The following is a 26,658-nucleotide window of genomic DNA, read 5'->3' as shown; positions in this document are numbered from 1 at the left end:
GGGGGTGTGGACAAGGTGTCTTCCAGATGTCCCTCCCAGCCTCAACCATTCTGCTCTTTTGTAGCTCTTAGCAGTTGCAACAAGGTGTCCACTTCTCAAGGCAACCCATACTTGTTAAAGAAAAGGAGCACACTATGATTTTCAAGTGGTCCTTACATTCCGAGAGTTCCAGGGAGCAAGAATTTTTAAATTGTGAAATACATCAAATCCAGACCTTGTCATCATCATATTCCTTCTTGATGTGTAACCTGATAAAATCATTATTTCAATGTGCAGAGTACTTTCTTCTCTCATATTTATTGTGATCTCTGCTGAAAACTTTGTTCTGTATTAACTCTAACCTTTATGGAGTTGAGAGTCCTGCATTTTGGCCACAAGAAGCCCCTGCAGTGTTATTGGGTGGGGTTGGTGTGGCTGGACAATGCCCAGGCAGAAAGGGACCTGGGGGCACCGGTCGACAGCCGGCTGAACATGAGCCAGCAGTGTGCCCTGGTGGCCAAGAAGGCCAATGGCTCCTGGCCCGGATCAGGAATGGTGTGGCCAGCAGGAGCAGGGGGTCATTCTCCCCCTGTACCACTGGTGAGGGCACACCTTGAGTGCTGTGTCCAGCTCTGGCCCCTCAGTTTGGGAAGGACGTTGAGACGCTGGAGCGTGTCCAGAGAAGGGCAACAAGGCTTTTGAGGGGCTTGGAACACAAGTCCTCTGAGCAGCAACTGAAGGAGCTGGGGTTGTTTATCCTGGAGAAAAGGAGACTCAGAGGTGACCTGACCATGAGACCACAATGGCCTGAGAGAGGCTGCAAGAACTGAGGCACAAACAGTGCTCGGACAGACCTTGCTATTTCTTGGTCAGAGAGATGACTTCAAAATATCGTGTATTTCATGACATAGCTCACCCTTCTGTTCATTCTTGACTAGCTTCACCATTGTCAGCTGGAATTGGAATAGTCTAGTTCCTTACTTGGCCATTTATCTGGTCCTCTTGAAGGTGTTAAAAAATAATAAAAACTTTGACAACTTAAACATGAGCACCAGTGCATAACTAGGTGTGGCTTCCTTCACGGTTACACCAGACATCTAATACTAGTAAAATTACTAAACATATGGGAACAGTTGACTAAAATGGGTGAAACTCAATAACAAAAAAGTATGTATAAACTTCGTCATTTTTAAAATGTGAAAGTATATGTGTAAAAAAAGTACAGTATGTAAAATATATATATATTTAAAAAGTATAATTTCCTTTATATATATATTTTTAAGGAAGTAACTTTCTTACCCTTGTAGGAAAAAATTAAACGAATTCAGCAAATTAGAATGGAGAAAGAACTTCGAGCTCAACAAATTTTGGAGGTAAAAATAATGACTCAAATATAATTTTTCCATTGCCATTTTAAAATGTTGTATTTTAGTAGTCACATATGTAGTTAGAAGCGTAACTAAATACAGCAGCTCTAACAACCTTATTTCCAAAGGCCAGTTCAAAGATGTGTCTTAAATTATTTTTCTTAAATCATCAACATAAACTGTGATCCATAATCTTACAAGTATTCACACTTGGGCTCATTATTTTCTGTGAGAATAGTCTTGTGTGTACATAAGTTAACAGTAGAGCAATCCCGTTATAGAGAAAAAGTTTGCAGTAATAGGATATTAAAACTCTGTTCTGTATGAAGTGCAGTGGGTTTAAAAATACTATGTCTGTATTAGAGTATACTCTACAGGTTTGCTAGTGTACTAGCAAAGATAGATTGCTAGTTTTCAAGTCTCCATTGACATAAAAATTAATAGTAATCTCTTTGCCATTTCTGTGTGTACATGCTTTCTTAAAATAGCCAGGTGAAACAGTTTTGAGTGGGACTTCAAATTCTGGTTGAATTTTTTTTAAGTAACTGAAATGTGAATTGATTGATTGTGAAAGCTGCATCAGAGATTTCTTGCAATGTACGGAATAAGTGATGATGTTCTTAACTTTTAAAGATACATAACTTTGCTTCTAGTCAGATTATTTTCAAGTTGTGATTGTGCTGTTTTGTGACCTATTTTGCATGCACAGGCTAAAAAGAAAAAGAAGGAAGAAGCAGCAAATGCCAAATTATTGGAAGCAGAAAAACGGATAAAGGTTAGTTTGGAGGTGCTCCAAAAACAAGAACTGTGTTATTGTACATAACATATGTTGATGTATAAAAGCAATAATTAGGGAGGCTATTCATTGGTAATGAAACTGTACATAGAGACAGCAAATAATGACTTCTATGTATGGTTATAAAAAGGCAGGAAGCATATGCAGAGGAGTTTGTGTATGTGGGGCATACACACACAGATAAACAGAGACAATACTTTATGTGCCATTATCATGGTTTGCATAACAAAATGTTCGTGCAGTAACATTATTCACAATATTCTTTTATGCACACTGTATCGAAAACCGATGTTGTTTCTGGGCTAGCGTAGTCTTTTCTAGGCTGTAATGCATGCAAGACTACAGAACTCTTATACAAATACTGGAAAATACAGTGTCTGTATTTTCCAGTATTTGTATACTCCTATTGCTGCTTCGGCATTCTAGGTGTGTTCTAACATGGAACTCCCAACTCACCAGACTTACTGTCATGTATGCTGTATATACTTCTCTGTAAGTTAAATTCTAGCTTAGATGTGCTGTTTTAGTGTGGCAGAGCTATCCAATTTGGGAAGTAAATTTTGATTGATATTTTTAAAAAATACACTTCTGTTCTTCTGTTGAAGGAGAAAGAGATGAGAAGGCAGCAGGCTGTTCTTCTGAAGCACCAGGTTGGTATAAGTTTGCTTGACCAAAGAAGAAAGAATGCCAATTGTCAGCTACCACTTTCAGTTGTATGGGGGGAGTGGAATCCTCAAAATATGCCCTTTTTAAACTTCTGGGTTTGATTTCTGCACAGATTTTCTTTCGCCTTATGATTTTTTGCTTTGCTTTGGTATTGGGGTCTTTTGTGGGATTATGAAGTGGTTTTATGACTTTGTGATTTCTGTTTCATAATGTTGTGCCAACTCTTTCTACCAGGAGTTGGAGAGGCATAGACTAGATATGGTATGGGTATGTTTATTTTTGTACATCTAACACCGCATTGTGATTTGGTTGTGATATGGTTGTCATAGCAATGCATAAAATGTAGCACTGGCTGCTGTCATATTACATACTGCTGCATGGCTTTACAGCACAGTGCATTGCATACATCTGCTTGTCTTGTCTGTTAAGGAAAAAAAGACATGTCTTGAACATGTGTATAAATTGAATGTGGCAATAATTAAATGTTGTTTTTAAACAGGGATTTATGTTACTGATGTCCCAGTGAAAATTTGACTAGTATATAAAATCAGGGATGGATGCAAAATCATTAGGATGGTCACTTGGATGATTTTTGCAAGCCTTGTCCCATTCACTAGGAATAAATCCAGAAATTTTAATTACAGTTTGAATTAAGCTGTTATAGAAATCAGGGTAATGTCTTCCTTGTAAGATACTGAGGAAATTAGCTTTCCGTTGGTGGTAAATACATAATGTTATAAGTATACAATGAAATATTAGAATGTAATCCTAGCCGCACCAAATTAGATGATAAAATTCCTATAGCCTTTACTGCGGCCAAGATTTGCTCTTCAGCTGTTAAGCTGAAGGCAAAAACTCTGTACTTAGTGCCTTAGAATACTGCTCATTGATGCATTTGAAGCTACTGACATAATTTACTGAGGGACAGGCATCAGTAAATGCAAGTGTTGTTGCATATGTATATGCACCACCACTAGTTTGATTAAAACTGATCTAGAGCTGATAACATTAATTATGTTAATTTATTGCTTGGTTAGAAAAATGTTAATATTCGTAATGTTTGAGAAAGACAAGTTTAAAATTTCTGCTGAATTGGCTATTGAAGAAGTAAATTGCAAGTTCCGTCATAGCAGATGTAAGGTAACTGACCTGTTCCAGCCAACCATTATGCTTTTTGTTCTGCCAGCTTATGAAGGAGCATCACAACTGACCATAAGTAAATCTGTATGCTTCTTTTTTACACTGTCTCCATGTTCATTGCTTTACCTTTTTGCTTTTGATTGTTCTTGTATTTGCTTTCTAAACCTAAACTAAAACATGCACAGACTTGGCCATTCTTGTCCTATATTTAGTATTTACTGTGACTTGTCTATTAATGCTAAATTTGTTACTCCGCTTTTTTACTGATTTGAAAATGTGGTTTAGTTTTGTTCTAAAATTACCTGCTTCAATAGGAACGAGAACGGAGAAGACAACATATGATGCTTATGAAAGCCATGGAAGCTCGTAAAAAAGCAGAAGTGAGTATTAGCTCTGAAAGTTTGAGGTTTTCATGGTTTCATTCTGCAGTTATCTGTAGAAGTGCAATGTCTTTTTATGTTATGTATAATTTGATATGTGTGCATTGCAGCGGTAGGAAAATAAACATTAGGCACAAATTGAAATACAGGAAATTCTGTTCAAACGTAAAAAAGCTTTTTTACTTGGAGGGAGATTGGCACAGATTGCCAGTTTTGAGAGTTCTGTATGTTTTTGAGAGGAAACATAAGTAAAATACAAAACTCCCACAATTACTAACTTACTTTTTGTTTTACGTTTATGTATTTCTATATCCTGAGACATTTTTTATGTCCATATCCTGAAACTTTTGTAAATGAAGTGCAGATAATGAAGATACTGAAATAAGATAACCATCTTAACAAGAAGTAGCTGTTAAGGAAATCGTTAAAACTTATCTCTAGGATGTATTTGCAAATTTCAATAAAAGCGACTGACCAAACCGAAGAAAAACTGAATAATACTTCAGTACAAGGAAATAGAGGAAGATAATACCCCAAGCACTCATTCCACTGTTGGAAATCAGGATACCAGACTAAATGGTCATTTAGTCTGATCCACTGCTCTAATTATATTCTTATTCTAATAGACATAGAACAGTGTTTATTTCAACCAGTAGAAGAAATGTTTAAATAGATTTATGAAATGTAGTGCAGCTAAAGTTTTTGGTTTTAATCATAACTGTAAAATACGGAGTGGGCACATAAGTATCCATATATACATTTCTTGTTTTCTTCTGTTTTAGAGTGTTTTGAATTGGCAAAAACAAGTTGTAAGCAATGATGATTGGCCTTGGGACATTGACATAGGCTAAGATAAAAGGCAATAAACCATTTTCAAAAAACAAATCAGAGGGCATCAAGTTAGGGATTTTGTGTGCTGCTTTAGTGTATTGTGATTTTTCCATACAAGATGTCTCTTACGTACTCAGTGTAGATAAAGAGGGCCTGCATTGGCAGTACAGAGGATGCTTACACAGCTTTAGAGCAGCAAGCAGGTAGGCAGATGGGTAGTTTTGAATGTCAATGCATTTTTTTTCTGCCAGTGTAAATTTACTGATCCAAAGATGTTCTTTGTGTGTAATGTGAAACTCGATGTTGCATAAAATCCACTAAAGACTGTAGTAGTAGAAGTCATCATCTCTGTGCCCACACAGTGGTTATCCACAGGTGTTGCTAGTGGTCTCGTAATACTCTGTATAGAATCAAACAGAAAAATAAAAGTCATGGGGCCTGCCAGAACTCTACAGAGAAGTCAGCGGTTAATACTGACCTACAAATGCAGCTGAGCCCTGAATTAGTATTGCCCATACTCTCATTGTTGCAAAATACAGTGGTAGTAAATGGCAGAGACTAGAGTGACATCTTAAATGAACAGACTAGAAGGGAGTGGTTCTAATTAATGGGAGGCATCTTGGCTTGGTTCTTTAGCCCTTCTGTGTCCACAGGTGAAAAGCACCATGCAGCATCTTCAGTTTTGTATTGTATCAGGTTCTTGAGTGGAGGCACACATATATACATGTGTTTGTTTGTACTGACAGTTCTGTGCTCTGAACAGGTGGTGCTGATGTGTGGCAGATTCCATGCATTTTACAGTCAATACTGGTTGCACAGAGGTGTGTGGGCAGTTGTGTCATCAGGACAGTGGATTGGCAGCAGAGCCCCTGGAGATGGGAAAGGCCACGGAGCTATAGGTTCATAGTTAGTCTTGGTGTGTTATAGAGTTGGTGTAGTATTGGTGTGACTCTACTTTGGAGTAGAGTAGGGTAGATGCTTGGCTTCTCACTTGATGATGTGTATGTTCTTGTTGTGCATATAGGACATAAAGGACAACGTATTCAGTTTCAGGTTGCATGCAAAGTGTATGGTAATTGAAGGCCAGAAGCTACCTGTGTTTGAAAAGATTGGTTGTGTTTTAGAAGGTATTCATATCTACTTTATGTATTACAGGACTTTTAAAGCCTTGTATTGTTCAGAGAGGTTTCTTGAGTGGTTTCTGCTGTAGCAGGTGCAGATTAACGATACTGGGGTGTAAGCAGAGCCTGTAAAATCAGATCCCTTGCATGGCAATTCTTTGCCATGTTTTCACTCAGTCATCTTTCTTAAATGGTACTTCAAAGAGTTTTTCTTTGCAAACCTACTTGAAACCTGTGTCTGTGTGGACAGGAGAGAAAAAAGTGAATCTTAGATTGCTTTACAAACTCAGTGATTTTGTTCTAGTTTTCCCTTCCTCTTTAGTGCAGGTTCCTTAATTGATGTGGCAATTATTAGGGTTACAGAACTAGTGCTTTTCAAATTCTTAGATTGTTCCTTTTTAAATTTAATATGTCGGTTTATTTTTTTCCCTTTTAATTCTTTTAAGGAAAAAGAGCGGCTAAAGCAAGAGAAACGTGATGAAAAAAGATTAAATAAGGAACGTAAACTGGAACAGCGAAGATTGGAATTAGAAATGGCAAAGGAGCTAAAGAAGCCTAATGAAGATATGTGCTTAGCAGACCAGAAGGTAATTACAACAACATAGACTTACTTCCTTGCTTGTTGTGTATTTTATAATTCAGTCAATAACTTTCTTTTTGCAGCTACATGGAAAGCATTCAAGTTTTATTTGAGGTAATTAGAGAGCTATTCAAAATATATACAAATACAAGATACTAGAACACTACACAGTAGCGTATGTTTAGGTAATTAAAAGCTTTTTGTTCAAAATATGCTTGCTTCCCAAAAAGCATGATTGCTTTAAAAAAATTCTTTACTCAAGTTATTTTTACATCAGGAATGTACATCATGTCTCAATACACAGGCACTATATAGTCATCTAGAGAACTCTTACAAGCTGTTGTTCAAAAAGAATTACTCTCCTGGTCTTATGAGTTCTTTGTTCTTGTCTTGACGAAGATTGGGTTCAAAGTCTGTTCCAGAGAAATCCCTTCCCTTTTCCCCTTAAATAATTTTACACCACCTTTTACAGTAATTTGTAAAGGCTCATAATAGATCTTTACAGTGTCTCCTGGCCAAAAAGGAAGTATTTCTTAATCTCTTGCCTCCTATAATTTGTGAAAATTTAAAAGTGTTTCAGCATTGAATGGACAAGGGGTGCAGGGTACCTGTTGCCTGTACCTTCCAGCATTGTCATGCTGTAGGTCAAAAGGAAATGTCAATCAATTTTCCTAGCTGTTATTAAAAAAAAATATTTTGAAATATGCTACTGAATCTTCAACTTTTTTTTCTTTGCTTTCCAGCCTTTCCCAGAGCTGCCTCGCATCCCGGGCCTTGTTCTTGATGGAAGCACGTTTTCAGATTGTCTCATGGTAGTGCAGTTCCTGCGTAACTTTGGTAAAGTTCTTGGCTTTGATGTGACCATAGATGTTCCCTCCCTGAGTGTTCTTCAAGAGGGTTTGCTCAACATAGGGGACAGCATGGGAGAAGTACAGGACTTGCTTGTGAAACTTGTCTCTGCAGCTGTGTGCGATCCTGGAGTTGGTACAGGATACAAGGTAAAAAGAAAATTTCCATACTAAACAGCCTGTAAATATGAATGCATTCTTTATAATGCGTCTCTGACACCTCTCTCATATGGATTTCCTTTGTCTTTCCTAATGCTTTTTTTCAGTGTCACGGTTCTAATGTTACTCCAAAACTTTGTGTCCCATCATCTTCCCGTTTTCCAGACATGATAAATTTCTGTGCATTTTCTCTTCACACAAATGCGTGTCCCATTTTTATTTGGACCTTTTGTAGAGCATTGTCACATCTGTTGCCATGTCTTTTAACTCCTTTTCATCCATTCCTTTGCATTCTTATCTTGATATTCCCAGTCAATCTTGCTATTTCTTTCCCTAAGGTCTGCTGTCAAGGTCACTGCATCAAAACCCCAGTTCATTCATGACTCTCTTACTGGCCTTCTTTTTCAAGTCAATACAGCTTTCTTCCACTGTAGAGGACTTCATAGTATCATTGTACACAGCAGTATTCATCAACTTTCAGTTGGACCATGCCTTTTTACATGTAATCCATTTCATTATTGTTAATATTATCTCTGTTTTTAAAAACTTAGAGGTGAAGACATTCTAATTTGTTACTGTATTTAAGATTTACATTTGAATAGTTTCAAAGAATAATCATGTTTGATGTCCTTATGTAAAAATGCAAACAAACCCATACCATCTTCTATGAAGAATAATATAGCCTACAAAGGAAAATGGTGTTCTTAAAACATGGTTGTTTGAAATGTCTTTGTTCTTTTTAGGCTAAAACTATTCTTGGGGAACACTTACTGAACGTTGGGATCAATCGAGATAATGTGTCTGAGATTCTGCAGATTTTCATGGAGGCTCATTGTGGGCAAACAGAGCTAACAGAGAGCTTGAAGACAAAAGCTTTTCAGGCACATTCTCCAGCTCAGAAAGCATCAGTACTTGCTTTTCTGGTCAATGAGTTAGCATGCAGCAAAAGCGTAGTAAGGTAAGATTTTTCCCAAACAGGTGGGTGAAAATAAAATTATAAATAATGTTGTAGTTCAGAAATACTGTGTATTCACTGTATTCTGTTACAGGAGGACTACTTATGTTCTTCTTACAATGAGAGCTGAAATAGGTTGAGTTACTGCTTCCTACCTTTATGTACTCTCGATATGATGGAAGAATGTAATTTATCCATGTTTGGTCTGTAATTTTGTTTTCAAAGCTTGAACCAAAGTTTCTCTAGCAATTTTTGGAATAGAAGATGAGGTTGATTGCCAAGAAATTTTCTAGGTATTCTAGGGAAAAATTTAGAAGAGCATTTGAAGGCTTCTGCACTACACTATTTTCCCTTTTTTCCTTTTGTTTTTAAAGATGTTTTGAAGATGTGTCTTTAGGTAGGGTCATAAGGTGTGGTGGCAAGCTTCATGTTTCATTACAGTAATGCAAGAAGGTGTATGTTGCATTTGTGGTCAGTAGTGTATAGCATTTCATGATTTTAAATCCTCCCTATGTTCAACAACTCGTCAAAACCCACCAGTGTGCAATAAAAAGTTAGGAAATGCCATTTTCTGGGATGCCTGTTCTTCCACAGAATGACTGTCTATGGTAAAGTGTTTCATCACCTAATTGAGTGCTGTTTTGTTTCTTGGTGTATTCTGCTGAGTTTGGTCACTGTCCTGCAGAAGTTAATCAGGGTTGTTGTGTAAGGCAAGAATGGAAGAGATGCTTCAGGTTTTCCAAAGCTAAAAAATAGCAGAAGTGGGCAGTGCAAATGCTGTGCATCAACTGTTCAAGAATGTTCATGTGTATCAGTCAAATTCATCATAGAAACTTCCTCTTGTTGAAGATGACTGTTAGGTCCTGTTTATAGAAATGATCACTTAGAACTTGAGTTTCTATGGTTTGATCATAGAAACAACTGTAATCTGCTGAATTGCTGAGGTCGGGATGTCTCAGACATGGGCGCACAGATGATGACTGCACCAAAGCCCTCTTTTTGGTTCTTCAAGTTTCTGCAGTGAAAAGTGAATGTTGGCTTGTAGATCCCAGGGATCCTAGGCAGAATACTTCAGATGTACCAGTGGTAACTGTTTTTTCAGCACAGGGCTACATGCTTTGTGACAAAGACATTTGGAGGCTTGACACTGAACTAAAGCTATGAGTAAAAATATTGAATGCCATGCTTCTTGTGGAAAGAAAGCTGAGGTGATGTTTGGGATAAAGACTGACATAGGTAAAGCAGCGTGCTACAATGGCATTCCTGGTATTGTGATCTCCTAGCTTTATAATTATTTATTTTGAATTTTAGCGATATCTGAAAAGACAGCTATTTGATGGAAAAGTGTCTATATGTAAATGTCTATCAGAAAAAAGATATGTAAGTTCACAGTTAATGGATTATTTTCATCTTTGACAGTGAAATTGATAAAAACATTGATTATATGTCAAACTTAAGGAGAGATAAATGGATGGTTGAAGGCAAACTTCGGAAGTAAGTTTCATTTCCTTAAATATTACAATATTTCGCTTTTTTCCCTTTGTTCGCATACACTGCTATATAGAGAATTGGTTCTAAGCACGAAATCAGTTGATGAAGTTACAGATTTACCAAGACATTGGTAATCAAACTGCTTAATTAGGACATATGTGGATCTAGGATGTTGCAACACCAGTCTTTTACAGTCTACTAAAGATGCATGAGATTCAGTGTTGCTTAGAATTGGAGCAAAGTCAAGACTAATTTTGTATTCTTTGGAGGAAACAAAAAACTTCTAAATTGGAATATTAAAGGAGCCATAAAATTGCTATTGACATAATCAATGTTTATTTGGACCTACCATAATTCCCAGTGTTTATTCTGAAAGGTGTTTTAAGACAATGTGATTTTCATACAACAATTGCCATCTGAATTTTGCTAATTTATGTTATCTTAGTGTTTCTCATTTGTCAATGTCACGTTGTTCCCTATAGCTAGGGATCATATGTAGAATGTAAGCTTCGAGATTATTTTTTTATATTTCCTATATTTCTGTTTAAGGTAAAATTGGAACTTCTTAAGGGTTGTCAGTTTCATATTCACTGTTCTCCCATCCTACAAGACAAAATTCCATACAGCAACCATACTGGCTCCAACTATCAGGAAGCTGGACGGCATAAAGTTAATGAATCACAGGGGGTAAAAACGCATAGCCAGACTCTGCTTTTTTTTTCTTTGTCATCTTTACCTCTTGCTAGGATTGGTAAATCCTTTCTTAGTCCTTGCTTTAGGTACTTTCGTTTCTAATCTTATGTCTTCATTTTTTCCCTTTAATGTATCTCAGAAGGAAGAAGGAAAGAAGTAAAGAAGAAGGACAAGAGGAAGGTAGAGGAAAATATTAGATCAGTAAAAAGACATTCTGTACTAATACTACAAATCCCAGTCTGCACAGACGAATGTATTTTAATAATACATTGATACATCCTGATGTATTTTAACCTTTAGGATAACCCAGTTACCTTTTTCCTGCCTTCATCTGTGTCCCCTCTATGGGATATCGTGTAAGAAGTGTTTATGAAGTTCTGATGTAACCAACTTGCCATTAGCAAAATGGACCCTTCCCTGTCCTTGTCTTCTTAGGGCCTGCTTAGTCTTCCTCTCCCTCCATCAAACTGTAAGTACTTGTAGATGTAGGATCTTCCCTTTTCCTTATAATCGGTCATTTCTTCCCTGTCAAGTAGTGAGCATTGTACTCTGAAGTCCCAAGCTCTTCCTTCTCACTACAATAATTTTTCCATTTCTTGTTGGTTTTTTTTCCCTCAAGTGTGGATTTCAGGTTTCTGTAGTGCAAGTATTGCAGCAGAGCTCAGAAATGTTACTTTTCTGCTTCTTTGAATTCAATGAGTTTGATTCATCTCTCTCAATCTTTGATTCAAAATTTTTGAGTTTTCCACTTTTTCTGATGAATTTCAATAAGGTTCTAGAAGAGCCTTCTTCCATCAATTTTAAGCAATATTTTCTTCTTTATTATGTCAATTGTGTTTTTCTTAAACCCTTACTACTGTTCTGGGGCTTCTCTGAAATGAAATCTGTACACTTCAGTCTTCTTTTTGCTATTTTTTCTGCTTCCAGACTTCATTCTTGCATGTTATCTTCCCTGTCCATTCACACCTTGGTCTAATTTTTAAGCATCTCAGTCCCAGATTTGCATGGCAATAACTGGTTAGTTGAGTACTTGCTGTGTGATCAAGAGTGTGACCTCTTTTCACATGCCTACAGACCTTTATGTACCCCTCAGCATGTGCCCCTCCTGTGGGAAGTGTGTAGGGGATGAATAATGGAGGCTGAGGAATGGATTTATTTCATGTCAGCCTGGTAGGCCACTGTTTACTGTTGTTAATCTTCAAACCAGTATGTCCAGGTTGGCTACAAGTGTATCAAAGAGGGATGAGAAAAGATTCTGTCCGCATCACATGTGTTTGATGAAGGATTTCTTTTTGTGCTTATGTTCTCATTTTTCATGACATAAGCTTCTCATCTGGGGAGGAGGGCAAAAATAAATGCAAAAGGCTGTGTTTGACAGGTGCAAATAAGCAACAGTAAAATCTCAGGTTGGAAAACGGAATCATTGTATTTTGTTTTAAGGGATGCTTTCCCTCTCACCCCTTTCCCCGCTCTTCCCTCCTTTTCTCCTTCTTCCCTCGAGGATCTTAGTAATTGTAATATAGATGGTTGTAAATTTGAGTTCTGAACTGCCTGGACTGTTTTTGCTTAGCTGATGGTCAGTGAGAGATTGCATCTAATTCCTTCTCTATCACATTTTGTTGTGAATCTTGGTACTAATCCTGTTTTTTGTAAAAATATGATATGATTTTTGTAAAAATATGATCAAGCCATCTTTCTTTGTGCTTTCTGTGTGACAGCTGTGATCAGACTCTCACCTGACATGATTCTGTGATTTTTTTTTTTAACTAGATAATCAAAGTCTCAGCATCTCATTTTCTATTACATGTCTTCTCTTTGGCATCTCTTTTGTAGCCAGATCAACATAAACAGACTAAAAATGAAATACTGCCTCTTAAAGAAGTAGGTAATAATTTGGTTATCATAATAATTCAGTTTTTTTAAGGACTTGAGTTTTTCACTGCAACAGTGTTTTTTTCACATGCCAGTGTTGTAGTATGCTCTGTGTAAATTAGTTTCTGTTAGATGAAACCATTTCAACTCTAAATGATGATGGTATATGAAAAGCAGTGTCACTAAGGGGAGAAATGACACCCTGAGTTTAGGTAGGAGACGCTAATGCTGATTTGCCAAACTTTAATTTTTTGAGACGCAAGGTGAAGTATGTTAAAAGTACAATGTTCAGAATTTCTTTGCCTTGGTACTCCCTACTACTTGCATGCAAAAATTATGGGGGAGGCATGAACACTAAGTCAGAAGGTGAATTTTCTTTCTGTGATCTAGTATTATAGATCAGATTAGAGCAGGCTTAAGTCAATCATCTGGTTCTCTGATGGGCCACCCACTCTTTTTATAAGTCAGTAGACTTTATGATTCTCTCAGCAGTTGAAGATGCAGGTTTGGTCCATACCTGGGAGTGAGAAAGAGCAGTTTCCTAAGTGAGCGTTTTCTTCTCTCAGTGAGCCATATGTTTAGGTAGCAACAGAAAAATCATGCTGCTTCTTGAAATAACTGAGCATTTTAAAAGTTGTGCTGGCATCGGTTTCTGCCTCTGCAATACTTTGAGTAGGGACTGCTGCTGCTTCTGATTGTGGTGCTAATAGAGAAGAGCATCATTGGTCCATTTGCATGCTTGATAATTTGCAGTATCATGCAAGCTTGCTTTAGTGCTTGAAAACATTACATCGTTATTTTTGCTTTCAGCAAAAGTAGCTGTTTTTGTTTTTTCTGATTCCCTTTAGGTATATGAAAGAGGTGCTGGCAGGTCATGGAACATTCATTTGCCAGCTTTATTACTGAGTTGTCTTCAAGATTATCTTAGTGTATGCAAATCCTCTCTAAAATTGTCCAGCACTGCAGCAGACAATCCAGTCATTAACTAGTGATTTTGGTAGTTAATTCCTGTGTATTGGCAGGAATTTCCAGTCTGCGTGAAGAAGTTTGAAGTTGTCCTCATAAACAGGAAATTAGTTTTCTAAAAAATTTAACCAATAGCCTGAGTGGTATTGATGCGCCGTGAGACTGAGGGTTTTTGCACCATAGCTGAAAATGTTATTTGTTTCAAAATTCACTGAAAGGCCTGAAAGTTTTGGTTTTTGACATACTTTAAATCACTAAAACAGGTAAACATCCACTTGATACAGAAGAAATAAATGTATAAAACTTTATACTCCAGTGTATTACCTAGTGCATAAAAACCCAACCCAAAACAACAGCAATAACAAAACCACACCAAGAAACCAAAGCCCAGCAGTTTTCAAGTCCCCTTGATGATTTCTTGGCTAACAGTCTTTTTCTAAAAGAAGTGCTGCTCCCAGTTGAACAGTGACGCCTTCATTTCAGTCTGTGCTATTGAGAACTGGCTGTGGTTATCACCGTTTGAGAAGGCTGGTTCATCTGTCAGTATTCCTGGAACCAGTACTTGGACAGCACTCATTGTACTTGTAGCCACTTGCTGTATGGAATATTGTTCTGTAGGATGGGAAGAGAGAGGAGTACGACAAGGAAAAATTACGTCCTGGTAATTGTGTTTGTCGTTACCGTTCTGCTTTTCCCATCCTACCTTCTTCAGTCATCTCTTAAAAAATCTTTGTCTTTTCTACACGTTTATTAATCTCTTCTAAGTCAGTTGCGTTTTTGGTCTGCGTTATAAGTGACTGGTTCAGCCTGGCTATATACACCTCCTGTGGTTCAACATGTTTGCCTGCAAGCTCCCTGATAGGTGGAACTGTAATTTTTGCTGTGTGGAATCTTGTCTTATAGGGGTTTTGTAGAAGAAGGAGGTCTACTACAACCATAATAACTGGTATGTAAGTTTCCCTTTTCTTTCATAAAAGGAAAAATGACAGTTTGAGTAATCTTTAGTAGTTGAGGTAATTAAAATTCCCCAGGAAAAATGTATATCTTAGAATAAAAAGTTCAGCTAAAGGACTGAAGTAAAATAATAGTTAAAGTTCATAAAAATCTAAAAAAAAAAAAAAAATTATTTCAACCTTGCTTGTTGCCGTGCAACCTATATATAATTTCATACTTCCAAGTGAGGATTTTTGTCTTTTCCTCTCTGGCTCAGACACAGGTATTTCGTCGTCATGTTCTTAAATGTATTATATAATAGATAAAGAAGTTGAAATGGTTATTCTGTATCATCTTTCCTGACTTCTCAAAATCCCTCCTGTGTTTCATTGCTTCAGTAAAATTGACCTGGGAGAAACAAAGTCTATTCAGAACGGAACCATGAGTAGTAAGGGTTTTGTAACCTCAGTTTTTCTTGTTGACTGGTGACAATAAATATTGAGAACATACAGTGTCATGATAGATCAGAAGCTCTAATTTAAATCTGAAATGTATGATTTTCTTTCAATCTCATAGGGAGAGAGGTATGTTTATGCTACAGCCATAATCCTTTATTTCACCCTTTCTTATGTGTTCCAAGGCTTAGAATCATTCATGCCAAGAAAACTGGTAAAAGAGATGCTGTGGGGAGTGGGGACGGAGGCGAGGAACCCCATTCCTTGGAGACACCCGCACCTGGCCGCAAGCGCCGGCGGAAGGGAGGGGACAGTGACTACGATGATGATGATGATGATGACAGCGATGACCAGGCAGATGAGGATGATGAGGATGAAGAGGACAAAGATGATAAAAAAGGAAAAAAAGCAGAAGTTTGTGATGATGAGGTGGGGAATTGTCAGTATAGTAAAACTTTATTTGCAAATAAGCTAAAGCTTGTTTCCCTTCTGTTTTTTTGTAATATGGTGCTGTTTCCCAAAAATATTGCCATAAAAAGGAGGGAAAAATAACTTACCTCCAATGTTTTAAATTTTTATTAGTTTTTATTATTTTGTTAATTAAAAAATGAACAATGCAGTTACATTTAACATTCTTTATTTTGAAACTTGAGTGATCTTCTTGTGCATTTTTTTCACACCATCCCCACATGGTCCCCACTGGCTGACTTTATTTGATCACAAGATGATAAATTTTGTTTGTCAGTGTCAGATACAATACGGAAAGTATCAATGAAAGATTTTTACCTTGTTGAGCTGGTTTTTAATGGAAATGCACAGGCTTCCACTGGATGGAACCTGATACAAGGCACAGGCAATAGAAAATACTACGTTTTAAAGCACTTGATGCTACACTGGTTGTTTTCTGTTTGCCAGAAAATGATCCATTCATGCAAGGTTAGAAGATTTTAAAGACTGCTTGAACAATGCATGTATCCAGCATATGTGAACTCAGATGTTTGCATACACCCTTCATTAGAAACACAGCTACTTTCTAGTGTAGGACTAGCCCTTCGTGCTGTTATTGTGGATTTATTTCAAGTACTAGAATTTGTATGAATTTAAGAGAATACCTTAGAGGAACAGCCCAAAGTTCTTAAAAATAATTCAGAATTTAAAAAAGAGTAATATTTAGATTTCTAATCTCAAGTTCATCCCTTAATCCTTTTCCTTCTTGTATAATCTCCTATGTTGGTGCACTGGGCATTTCATAGACAAAATTCCAGTAACTGTACAGAAATTAATTTTTTGATCTACCAGAATTTTCATTGCATTTGTATTCTGTGTAGCACTTCAGAAGGCTTTACTCTGGTACACTTTTATGAAGCCAAGAAATACAAGACTTGTATCTTATGGTGGGGATGACTTTGACCATATTCTTTTGGAAGACTACTACTATCTCCAAAGATTTTCTTCAACTATATTAAAATTCTAGTAATGGAAAAGACTCTAATTTTTAAACAGGCAAGAAGAAGGCAACCACAGACTTAATCCTGAGTGCATTCCTCTTCAAAAATCAGCAGGATTGATGCTGTAACTTTTATAGAAACTTATAATTTAAAGTGGCTATACAATTTCATGTAGACATTGAAATAAAATGCAAATGTGGACTTGCCAAAGACTTACCAATATGATTTTGAGATGCCATTATTTCATGCATGAGAAACACTTAAAATTATTTTGACTATCTAAAAAGCTTCATAGAAACTAAGATTAAATTATGTAGTGTTGTGTTCATGCACAAACCAAGTTACTTCCAGTTTTCAGCAAACACGAGCTTTTTCCTTTGTCCACGTCTGGTTTCAGAAGATTCAAGGTGTATCCTCTTTTCAGTTGTGTTGTTGCTATTGAAATATATTGCACAAGCACACAATTTGAACTTTTTTTTTCCTCTTTAGTATTTTCCTCTCGTTTTCAGTTACATCTTTTTACTGTAATCATAGTAGTCTCTTTCCTGTAATTGTAGTATGATTTTATCCTGAAATAAACACGGTGTGACAGTATATTTGGTGATTATAGGACGATGGGGATCAGACAGCAAGTGTTGAAGAATTAGAGAAGCAAATTGAAAAATTGACAAAGGTGAGAGATCATTACTCTTCTTTCTACTACAAATGTGATCACTGGGTGTTATGAGTTAATACATTAAACATAAATTTCAGTGCTCCAAGTTAATGTAAATTGAAATAAGTATCTACTCTTGTTTTGTAAAAGTATGAATAATGCTCCGATTCATGACACCTGGACTGTGAATTTAGTCTGGTGGCAATAAGTAGAGGTCACTCAAAAGGCAGTTAATAGTTGATAATATATTTGCACTTCAGAGAGTAAAGTAATTTTTATCCAGATCTACTTCACATATTCCTGTTTGTTGATCTTAGAAAGTGATGACAAATTTTGTATATGAGAAGCAATGGCTTCAGTTATACAATGGATTGTTGTTCTCATGCCCTCCTTTCCATGCTGATTTCTGCCGTTGTGTTCCAAGCCCGTACAGCACTGTCTGGGCTTCCCATTTTGAAAGAAGCAGCAATAGAATAGGAAGAGAAGTGTAAATGAGAAAAATGTAATGCTGTAATTAAGGGTACTCATAGCCCATGTTTTTATTGTTCCTATTAGAAAATTTGTCATTTAAGACTTCGTGTGTTGGTTTCTCTCATGTTCCAAATTGCAGTAAATTAGCAGTCCAGGATTCCACCTGATCCCATCAGTGTCAATTTAGCAGAGCAAGAACTGAATAAACTAACTGAAGTTCTTGTTGACCTCCCTCAGAGAGCTGTGTTATGTTCACAGTTTATTTGTCTATGTTGTTGTCATTCTTTCACGAACAGTTAAAATATCTCACTAGTCTCCCATCAGCAGTTGCATTATCATCTGTCTTCAGGGCTCTTTATACCACTTGCTGATGCTGTGTAATTAATCCACTACTTTTTGAGAGTCAGGGATAAAAAGACCAGGTGCACCACTGGAGTATGTTTTTAGAGGACAACCGATAAACCTAGGCTGAGAAGGGGAATGCTTTAATTTATTTTTTTTAAAGGAAGCTTTATAAGTAAAATCATCAAGGCAGCAATTGTGAGTAGAATATCATAACACAGAGACACACCACTATCCCGAATCTGAGAGGACCTTCTTGTCTGACCCTTGAACTTCTGTTCAGTCTGACATATTACAGGTGTTTTCTGTAATAATGAGATTTTTTTTCCCCTCACTGATTTGTAATGCTCTCCTTTTTTTAAATAGCAACAAAGCCAGTACAGAAAGAAGTTATTTGAAGCTTCGCACTGTTTGCGTTCAATGATGTTTGGTCAGGACCGTTACAGGCGCCGATACTGGATCCTGCCCCAGTGTGGTGGCATTTTTGTAGAAGGCATGGAAAGTGGTGAAGGTAAGAGCCATAAAGGAATGGTGGCACACAGAGGCACACAAGGCCAAGACATGGTGCCCGTCTCTGGAGGCGCTGGCACTGTGCAGCAAGGTCTTCACCCTCAGCCTGATGCCCTCAGGCTGCTGTCAATAGAGCTCTCCCCTTATGTGGTTCTCTGGTATCTCTTTCTGTATATGAAAGAGCAGGTAATACCTTTCAAAACGAGGATTAGTAATTTGGAAGTTTTCAGTTGTTGTACTTCTACATGTTATGACTTTACATACCTGCAAAGATTCTTGACTCTGAACTATTCCACCTTTCCCTATGGCAGTGATCCCTGTGTATGAAAATTAGGAGGACCATAGAATGCAGAAAGAATTTTCATCCTCAGTTTTCTGCAAATGCACAGACTATTCTGTGCATGATGATAGATGTCTGCAAAAACATGACTTTATGCATGTTTTTGCAGACATCTATATATGCATGTATTTGCAGACAAAAAAAATTACTTTCATGCAGTGAAGTACCTTGTTTTCTAATCAACCACATGATTTAGTATCTGTGTTTTAACAATTGATGTTTCTTTAACCAGCAATTGCTGAAATCATTTTGCTAAAACTAAAATTTTGGGGTTGTGACAGTTGTATATTAAATGTGGTTGAATTTTTCACACACTTTTAATTGGATAGATGCAAAAATTATCTATTAATCTAACTTTTTTGTTGGTATTAGGATTTTTAAACATTCATTTTGGCCGCAGAGAAATCCTTTCTAATTTTCATATAATAACCAAAACCTCATTTCTCTTACATTTTTTCCTTCAAAAAGTATCAAGAAAAAGATTTGACACACATCAGAATTGCATGATCTCATGAGAATTGCATCATTCTAGAGAGCTGGTTAATTAACAGTTCAGCATAGTAGGAAATTTGAACCTGGTTTGGGTCCAAAAATAAGCCCTTGAACTTCCCCTAAATGTAATCTTGGTCATCAAGTTCTCTTTCTAAAATGGGTAGCATAAAAAGTACTTTCCTTTCTGTCTCTTGCTCCGCATGAAGTTACGCTCTGTGTTAGGAGCAATTTTGCACAAGTAGCTGCATACAGAATGTACTGCTTGCATTTCTTTGGTTTGCTGTATTTCATTGTATTTTAACCACATGAATTCCCAAAGGCTTTGGAAATGGTACACAAAGAAAACAGTTTACATATACTTACCTGTCTTAAAATAGTAAAAAAACACACACAAACCAACCCACACAAAAGTTTGTTCCAAGAGCTGTAGGGCAAACCTCTGTTTTTAATGTTGTCTTAATGAAAGTTCTCACCTACCTCCTCTTCCCATCGGCTCTTAGTTTGCCCTCTTTATGTAAATTCTATAGTTTATCTATTTCTAATTCCATAACCCTAACCCTAAACCTTGGAAATAGGAGACATAAAGTCTTGAATAGTCTGTCCATTAAAAAAAACTTCTCTATCCCTTTTGTGCAGTCACTTTCATGTTTATGCTGATACTTAAATTGTTTATATCTTGATACAGACCATAACTGTGAACACATTTTGGAGTTTTAATAGGAGGGAATGTACTTTGTAGAAATTACAGTTTTTCAGGAGCAAGTAAATATTTGTAGAGTGCTTGCCATGAACTGTAAGCCATGTGTTTATTTCTGACTGCAGTAGCTGATGAACATAAAATAAGGAGTTGGATTTTCTACCTCCTTCCCCTTATGCTAACTGTTCTCTATTTAGAAGCATTTTATACTTTTAAAGACTTTTTGTCTGAAATAGGAGTCAGTGTAAGGGTAGAAGAGAAATGGTTAAGAAAGACTAGTAGTGCAAAGAAGAGAAAAAAATGTATTTTCCTTTCATAAAAGCTAGATCTTCAGATCTTTTGCACTTCCTATGTTTAAAGAACCTTGGGGGTTTTTTAATCAGCTTCTGCTTGCTATACTTTAAATTGCTTAGATGTTAGCTGTCTGCTTAGTTGTGTGGAGAGTTTCAGTCATGCTGGGTAGCTCTTGAAAGAATATTAAACTTCATAGACTGATGATACTGTTGCACAGTTAAAGTTGTTAATGATTTTTATTGAAAGAAGTAAAATGTTTAATGTAATTTTGGTATTTGGGGAATGTTTGATATTGTAACAGGAATTTTGGTTCTGTTTCATAATTGTCTGTGTGTTTAATGAAATGATCAGTTGCAAAAATAAATGTACGGCTGTAAACATGGCACTCTCTTGATATCACCAGAGAAGCTTCTCAATGAGGCATGCGGAGTCCTGCAAAACGAAAGCTGGCAAAAATTTGTCCTTTTCAGAGATTTTGCACTGGCAACTGCTTAAGATGTGTGAATCCAGTAGTGTGTTAGCCATGTTGAGGTGATTTTTCCTAGAGGTGTTTAGTAGTGTCTAGATCGGCATGCCTAGAAACTTGTTTCCTTCTGCAAAGTGTGCTGTAAAATGAGAAGGGATTTCATTAACAGCAACAACAGCAAAGACATGGGAATCTAACATGTGTTGAGCCAAAAATGAAGCTATTTTTCAGACTTTGATTATAAAAAGTTCATAAAATAGTTGATCTGTTACAGGCAATCTGTGCTTCTTGCATCTTTTTAGGTCTAGAAGAAATTGCAAAAGAAAAAGAGAAGTTAAAAAAGGAAGAAAATATGCATATCAAAGAAGAAGAATTTGAAACAGAAGAAAAATTGCATTGCTTAGCTACAACTCACTGTGAGCAAAAGGAAAATCTGAAAGAAAAGGACAGCACTAACCTTTTTTTACAAAAGCCTGGGTCATTTTCAAAACTAAGCAAACTGTTAGAGGTAGCAAAAATGCCACCTGAGTCTGACACTATGTCCCCAAAACCTAATGGCAATGCAGCAAATGGCTGCACATTATCTTACCCAGGTAACTCAAAAAACTCTCTCTGCAGTCTGCAACCCTCTGCATCACAAAGCTCCATTGAGAAGTCTGAGTCTAATAGTCTTTTCAGTCCTAATGCCAGTGGGACAGGAAAGTTTTACAGTTCTCCACTAATTCCAAATGACCAGTTGTTAAAGACTCTTACTGAGAAAAGCAGGCAGTGGTTCAGCCTGTTACCGCGCGTGCCCTGTGATGACACCTCGGTCACCCATGTGGACACACCAGCTACTACAGCTCCACTCACTCCCCAATCACATCCACCATCAAACTCACCATCACCTGTTCCATCTCCTCTTCTGGGCTCAACCTCTGCACAGAGTTCCATGGGATTAAGTCCTTTTGCATTGTCACCGCTGCAGGTAAATAAATTAATTTTTGAATAGCTTGAACTTGCAGACTTTATTTGGGCAGGATGTCTGTTTATACAAATTATTTCACAGACCTGCAATCATTATATCTGCATATTATATCTTTATTTTTTTTCTTTTTCTAAATGTTAGTAACTAAATACGGAAGTTTTGTAATACTAGATTATAATGTATCAAGTAAACCAATGTATGATATTTTGTACATGTCTTTCAGTAATTAATGTGGCTTTTAGGGTTGTTGGCTACTGGTATTAAATGAAAAGCAAGTAAATACAAGCTAGTTTTTGGAAGTGTAACATACCAAACCCTACCTGTAGAAGCTATTGTTTTTTAGCGTTAACTGGGCCCTAATAAGTATTACATGTCAGTGTTATATTAGTTTTCCTGAACCTAACTGAAGTATTGAATAAAGGCTTTCTTTGTGTTTTGAGTATTGTTTGACTAATAGCATCCTAATCACAATTCAGGTTTCTTGGTTATAGTAATGGTAGTTGTGCTTTTTAGCAGATGAAGACAGGACTACCTATAATGGGACTTCAGTTTTGTGGATGGCCTACAGGAGTTCTTACTTCAAATGTTCCATTTCCATCTCCTTTACCTGCTCTTGGATCCGGGCTGGGATTATCAGAAGTGAATGGTAACTCGTTCTTGGCATCTAGTGTTCCTGCAAGTAAAAGTGAATCACCAGCACTCCAAGCTGAAAAAATAACTTGTGCCCCTTCTACAGCAGCTGAAGTAGCCAAGCCTGTAGATTATCCTAACCCAAAGCCTATACCAGAAGGTAAGTATGCAACAGTAGTGCAACAGTACGATTATAATTTCAGCAGTGCTTCTATCATGTTACAATTTTTTAAAATAATTTGCCTATTGATTTTCTAATCTGATCATGTGTTATCACATAAAGGACCTGCAAAGTGTTTATATGCTTGTCTTGATTTAGAAATGCAGTATGGGTGGTGGAGGATTACTGATCCAGAAGACCTAAAATCTTTGCTTAAAGTGCTGCATCTCAGGGGAATAAGAGAAAAGGCCTTACAAAAGCAAATACAGAAACACATGGATTATATCACTCTGGCCTGCATCAAAAACAAGGATGGTATGTAGTTGATATTTATGTTACACATGGTGTTGGGGCACCAGGCAATGGACATAGAGCTCTCCTGGGGCATGTTTAGCAGGAGAGTTAAAGTAATGGTTGGAGAAAAAAGATAAAGGTCTTATCATCTGTAGCTGCATTTTCACCAGCCTTGCTCTGTAAAGTTAGTGGATTAGAGAAATTCCATGTAATGTAAATAGTTCTAATGATACAACCTTCTTAAGCTCTGGTAACCTTCTGAAGCTTTTTCCATGTCTATAACACTTGGCATCTCCTTCCCCTTATTGCTCTTAAATTGCAAGTTTGAAAGCATACAGAATTTGTTGTCCATATTGGATATTTTAAGAATAGTGTACTTTCACAGTTCTTCAGCATTTGACTGGAGTGACGGGTAAAACAGCTTGAATTTACCAGTGCAGTTGTAATGTTAATTAAAATAATAAAAATGTGATTCTCAAATACAGTTGCAATTATTGATATCAATGAAAATGAAGATAACCAGGTAACTCGGGATGTTGTGGAAAACTGGTCAGTAGAAGAACAAGCTATGGAGATGGATCTTGCTATTCTTCATCAGGTGGAAGATCTAGAGAGGAGAGTTGCATCAGCTAGTTTACAAGTTAAGGTAAAACCAACTTTCAGTAAAATGTCTCTTTAAAATAAGTGGTATGAATTTAAAGCAGATAGCAGTCTTTGTATATTGGTAAGTGCCTTCTTATTCCATCCTAATTGCCAATGAATTAAACAAATACACTGTGCAGTATCATGGAGATTTGTGTTTGAAACATTTTATTGCAGTTCAGTCTTCAGCTGAAGATGCTCAGAATGGCAGTTCCTGGAGAATGTTCTCCTACAGTGCAGTTTGTGTACATTTTGCTAACTTTCTCTGAATGCAAAGACCACATTTCACAGAGACTGCTTAACTCTTGGGGCATTTGCCACAGTTCTGCCTGGTTTGTGTGATTGTTGCTGTTAATGCTTTCAGAAATGCTTACAAGTGCATCAGAATAATATGCTTGAGTATTGTAGAGCCATGGAGAACATGTAATGGTTATGAATGTGATACAGTTAAGAACACTCTGGATTTTTGAATTTTTCCAAGGTGGGTATAAGGTTATCAAATTGCTTATGTTTGGTTATAGTACAGGTGCAGCGTTTGGGCTCTAGTTTTTGGCATGAGATGGATGTTAATTTCCTGTGTTCTGATACTGCCTCCTGAGCCTACTGAACAAGTAGACCTGTTCTGATGTTTCAGCCAATAGAACAGGATAATTCACAAGGGGATAAGAATGCAGACTGTTGCAGAAAGGTCCCTTCAGAAAGTCCAGTAATGCCTGTATTTCTTGATTAATTATTTTAGTTCTCTGGATATTTTGGAAAATGTCTCTACAGATGGATTACAAGTAACCAAGATCTACTGGAAACAGCGCTTCGATTACTTAGTTTGAGTCCATAAAACAATTCCTCTGATTGCACACTGAGTTAACAGCAACCAATAAATGCCCAAACCTTTCTATTGACATAGGGTTGGCTGTGTCCTGAACCTGCATCAGAGAGAGACGACTTGGTATATCGTGAACATAAGTCAATTACTAGATTGCACAAGAAGCACGATGGAGATTGTGCTGGAGGCGGAGAAGGCAATGCCAGCTCTCTAGAGCGGAGGAGTGACAACCCTCTAGATATAGCTGTAACCAGGCTCGCTGACTTGGAGCGGAACATAGAGCGAAGGTATCTGAAGAGCCCCTTAAGTACCACCATTCAGATCAAACTGGATAATGTGGGCACAGTTACTGTCCCTGCTCCTGCACCATCTATTAGTGGTGATGGTGACGGGTAGGTTATTGAGATTAACTTGAAAAATTATTGTGCTTCTTTGCTAATTGGAGCCTATTTTCTTATTGCCTGTTATCTATGTACTTTCTTGTATGTCTGTGATCCATATGGATCATCTTATTCTGCATGGTGCTTTGTAAAGAATTTTTTTGTTATGTTTGTTAATAATCTTGCAAAGTTATCTTACATTTAACTGGTTGTGACTAAGCTTTGAGGCACGTAGCCACAGTCTGTGCAGTACATGAAATTTAGTTGCTTAAACCTTATACTTATTGGCTGTGTACGTTTTGTCATTGCTTGGCTTTCAGTGTGATAATGATTGTCCCACATTTAAACATGAACAAACACAGGTGTGACCTACTTAATTTGCCTGTATTTTAATGCAGAACTGAAGAGGATATTGCTCCAGGGCTAAGGGTGTGGAGAAGGGCACTGTCAGAAGCACGCAGTGCTGCCCAGGTAGCTCTGTGCATTCAGCAGTTACAGAAATCAATAGCATGGGAAAAATCCATTATGAAAGTTGTAAGTATCTAAACTGTTTTTGCTGTGTTCCAGCTTCAGGCATTTTAAGTGAATGCATTTCTTACTACTTCACATAAAACCTCACAAAGTTAAACTGTACATTGTGCCCAGATGAATAAGCCTAATGGAAAAGATTGTACCTTGCTTGCCAAATTCAGCACCCTGAACTTGCTAAGAGAGAAAACACTTGTAAATGGTTACCTTATTTAAGATGGTAATTATTCTTTGATGTGACAGCGAGGTAAAATAATCTCTCTCCATCTGATGAAATATACTCTTGCTAATGCAGTGTTTTCTAACCTCACCTGTGAGTTTTATGGAGGTTCAACATCATATATCCTTCATTAAGGACTTAATTTTTCAGAATGTTGAAATGCTCCACATATGCAGCTTCTTTGCATGCAGAGTTCTCACAACTGAACATACAAATTAGGCAAGTGTATGAAGAGACAAGCTTAAATATCTTTCCTTGTACACTCAACAGGTTAATCTATGTCAACTAAATATACAAAAAAAGCACAAGAAGGGGATGGATATGTCAAAATTTGCATGGACCTCTGAACCTCAAATTCCTGAAAACAAAACTTATTACTACAGCAATAGTGACTGTGATGTGATCATGACTGGTGTTGTGTAAAGGATGGCAAAAGTGATCCTTCCATTTGTGGTCCTTTTCCTAATTTTTAAATTTCTGTCACTCCTATACAAATTCTGATTACATCTGGACAGTTAAAGATGATGTAAATAAAAGTTTTAATCTCAGGCTGTACTTTTGAGTTTATATAGCTCTTAGTTTTAAGCAGTATCTTTAGTGCAAAAAGCTTATGAATTTGGTAGGAGCATCTGAAAAGGCACTGGAACATTTCAAGATGAAGTAATTTCTTATTCATAAAAAAATATATCACTCTCAATTTGGTTCAAATATTCTTTGTATTTAATTACAACACAGTTGGTTAGAGCAGGGTGCTCATAACGCCAAGGTCACTGATTCAATCCCTGTATGGGCCATTCACTTAACAGGTGGACATGATAATCCTCATGCATCTCTTCCAACTCAGAGTATTCTGTGATACCAGTAAATATACTGTTGTATGTTTAATACTGTATGTTTAAACTGTATGGTTAAACATACTGGTGTATGTTTAATATGTTTAACCATGTATTTGGTGAAAATATTTGGAGATTTTTAAAGTTGATAAAGATGCCTAAAAAGAAGGTAATTAGCAAAATCACACAATGTAGTTAAGAAAATTGACAGTCCTTTAGATATTTTTAAGTTAG

At 36.9% G+C, this 26,658-nt stretch overlaps 1 protein-coding gene and 1 long non-coding RNA gene across 22 annotated transcripts in view; one reads left to right on the top strand and one right to left on the bottom strand.

Annotated features, from left to right (window-relative positions):
* BAZ2B (bromodomain adjacent to zinc finger domain 2B) overlaps positions 1 to 26,658 on the top strand; it is a 112,046-nt gene that overhangs the window by 80,361 nt on the left and 5,027 nt on the right. For 12 of the 21 annotated variants that reach the window (XM_030278241.4, XM_072931812.1, XM_072931813.1 and 9 more), the window contains 18 exons: positions 1,287 to 1,352; positions 2,056 to 2,121; positions 2,748 to 2,792; positions 3,043 to 3,075; positions 4,263 to 4,328; positions 6,727 to 6,867; positions 7,604 to 7,858; positions 8,611 to 8,825; positions 10,242 to 10,316; positions 15,418 to 15,661; positions 17,291 to 17,353; positions 18,515 to 18,659; positions 21,250 to 21,914; positions 22,428 to 22,704; positions 22,864 to 23,019; positions 23,484 to 23,644; positions 24,545 to 24,855; positions 25,242 to 25,377. In XM_030278241.4, the coding sequence (XP_030134101.4) occupies positions 1,287 to 1,352; positions 2,056 to 2,121; positions 2,748 to 2,792; positions 3,043 to 3,075; positions 4,263 to 4,328; positions 6,727 to 6,867; positions 7,604 to 7,858; positions 8,611 to 8,825; positions 10,242 to 10,316; positions 15,418 to 15,661; positions 17,291 to 17,353; positions 18,515 to 18,659; positions 21,250 to 21,914; positions 22,428 to 22,704; positions 22,864 to 23,019; positions 23,484 to 23,644; positions 24,545 to 24,855; positions 25,242 to 25,377 (3,120 nt within the window). The remainder of the gene's footprint in view (positions 1 to 1,286; positions 1,353 to 2,055; positions 2,122 to 2,747; positions 2,793 to 3,042; positions 3,076 to 4,262; positions 4,329 to 6,726; positions 6,868 to 7,603; positions 7,859 to 8,610; positions 8,826 to 10,241; positions 10,317 to 15,417; positions 15,662 to 17,290; positions 17,354 to 18,514; positions 18,660 to 21,249; positions 21,915 to 22,427; positions 22,705 to 22,863; positions 23,020 to 23,483; positions 23,645 to 24,544; positions 24,856 to 25,241; positions 25,378 to 26,658) is intronic. The other 9 variants (XM_072931822.1, XM_072931815.1, XM_072931825.1 and 6 more) reach the window with 7 other exon arrangements.
* LOC121470227 (uncharacterized) overlaps positions 20,699 to 26,658 on the bottom strand; it is a 12,888-nt gene continuing 6,928 nt past the window's right edge. Inside the window, exons 2-4 of the long non-coding RNA XR_005980919.2 lie at positions 22,522 to 22,587; positions 21,829 to 21,908; positions 20,699 to 21,251 (exon numbers count right to left, since the gene is read on the bottom strand). This is a non-coding gene — a long non-coding RNA (uncharacterized lncRNA). The remainder of the gene's footprint in view (positions 21,252 to 21,828; positions 21,909 to 22,521; positions 22,588 to 26,658) is intronic.

The sequence above is a fragment of the Taeniopygia guttata genome, chromosome 7 (assembly GCF_048771995.1).
Source record: "Taeniopygia guttata chromosome 7, bTaeGut7.mat, whole genome shotgun sequence".
Lineage (NCBI taxonomy): Eukaryota > Metazoa > Chordata > Aves > Passeriformes > Estrildidae > Taeniopygia > Taeniopygia guttata.
Note: the sequence above shows the minus strand (reverse complement) of the source record. Positions and strands in the feature narration are given on the sequence as shown.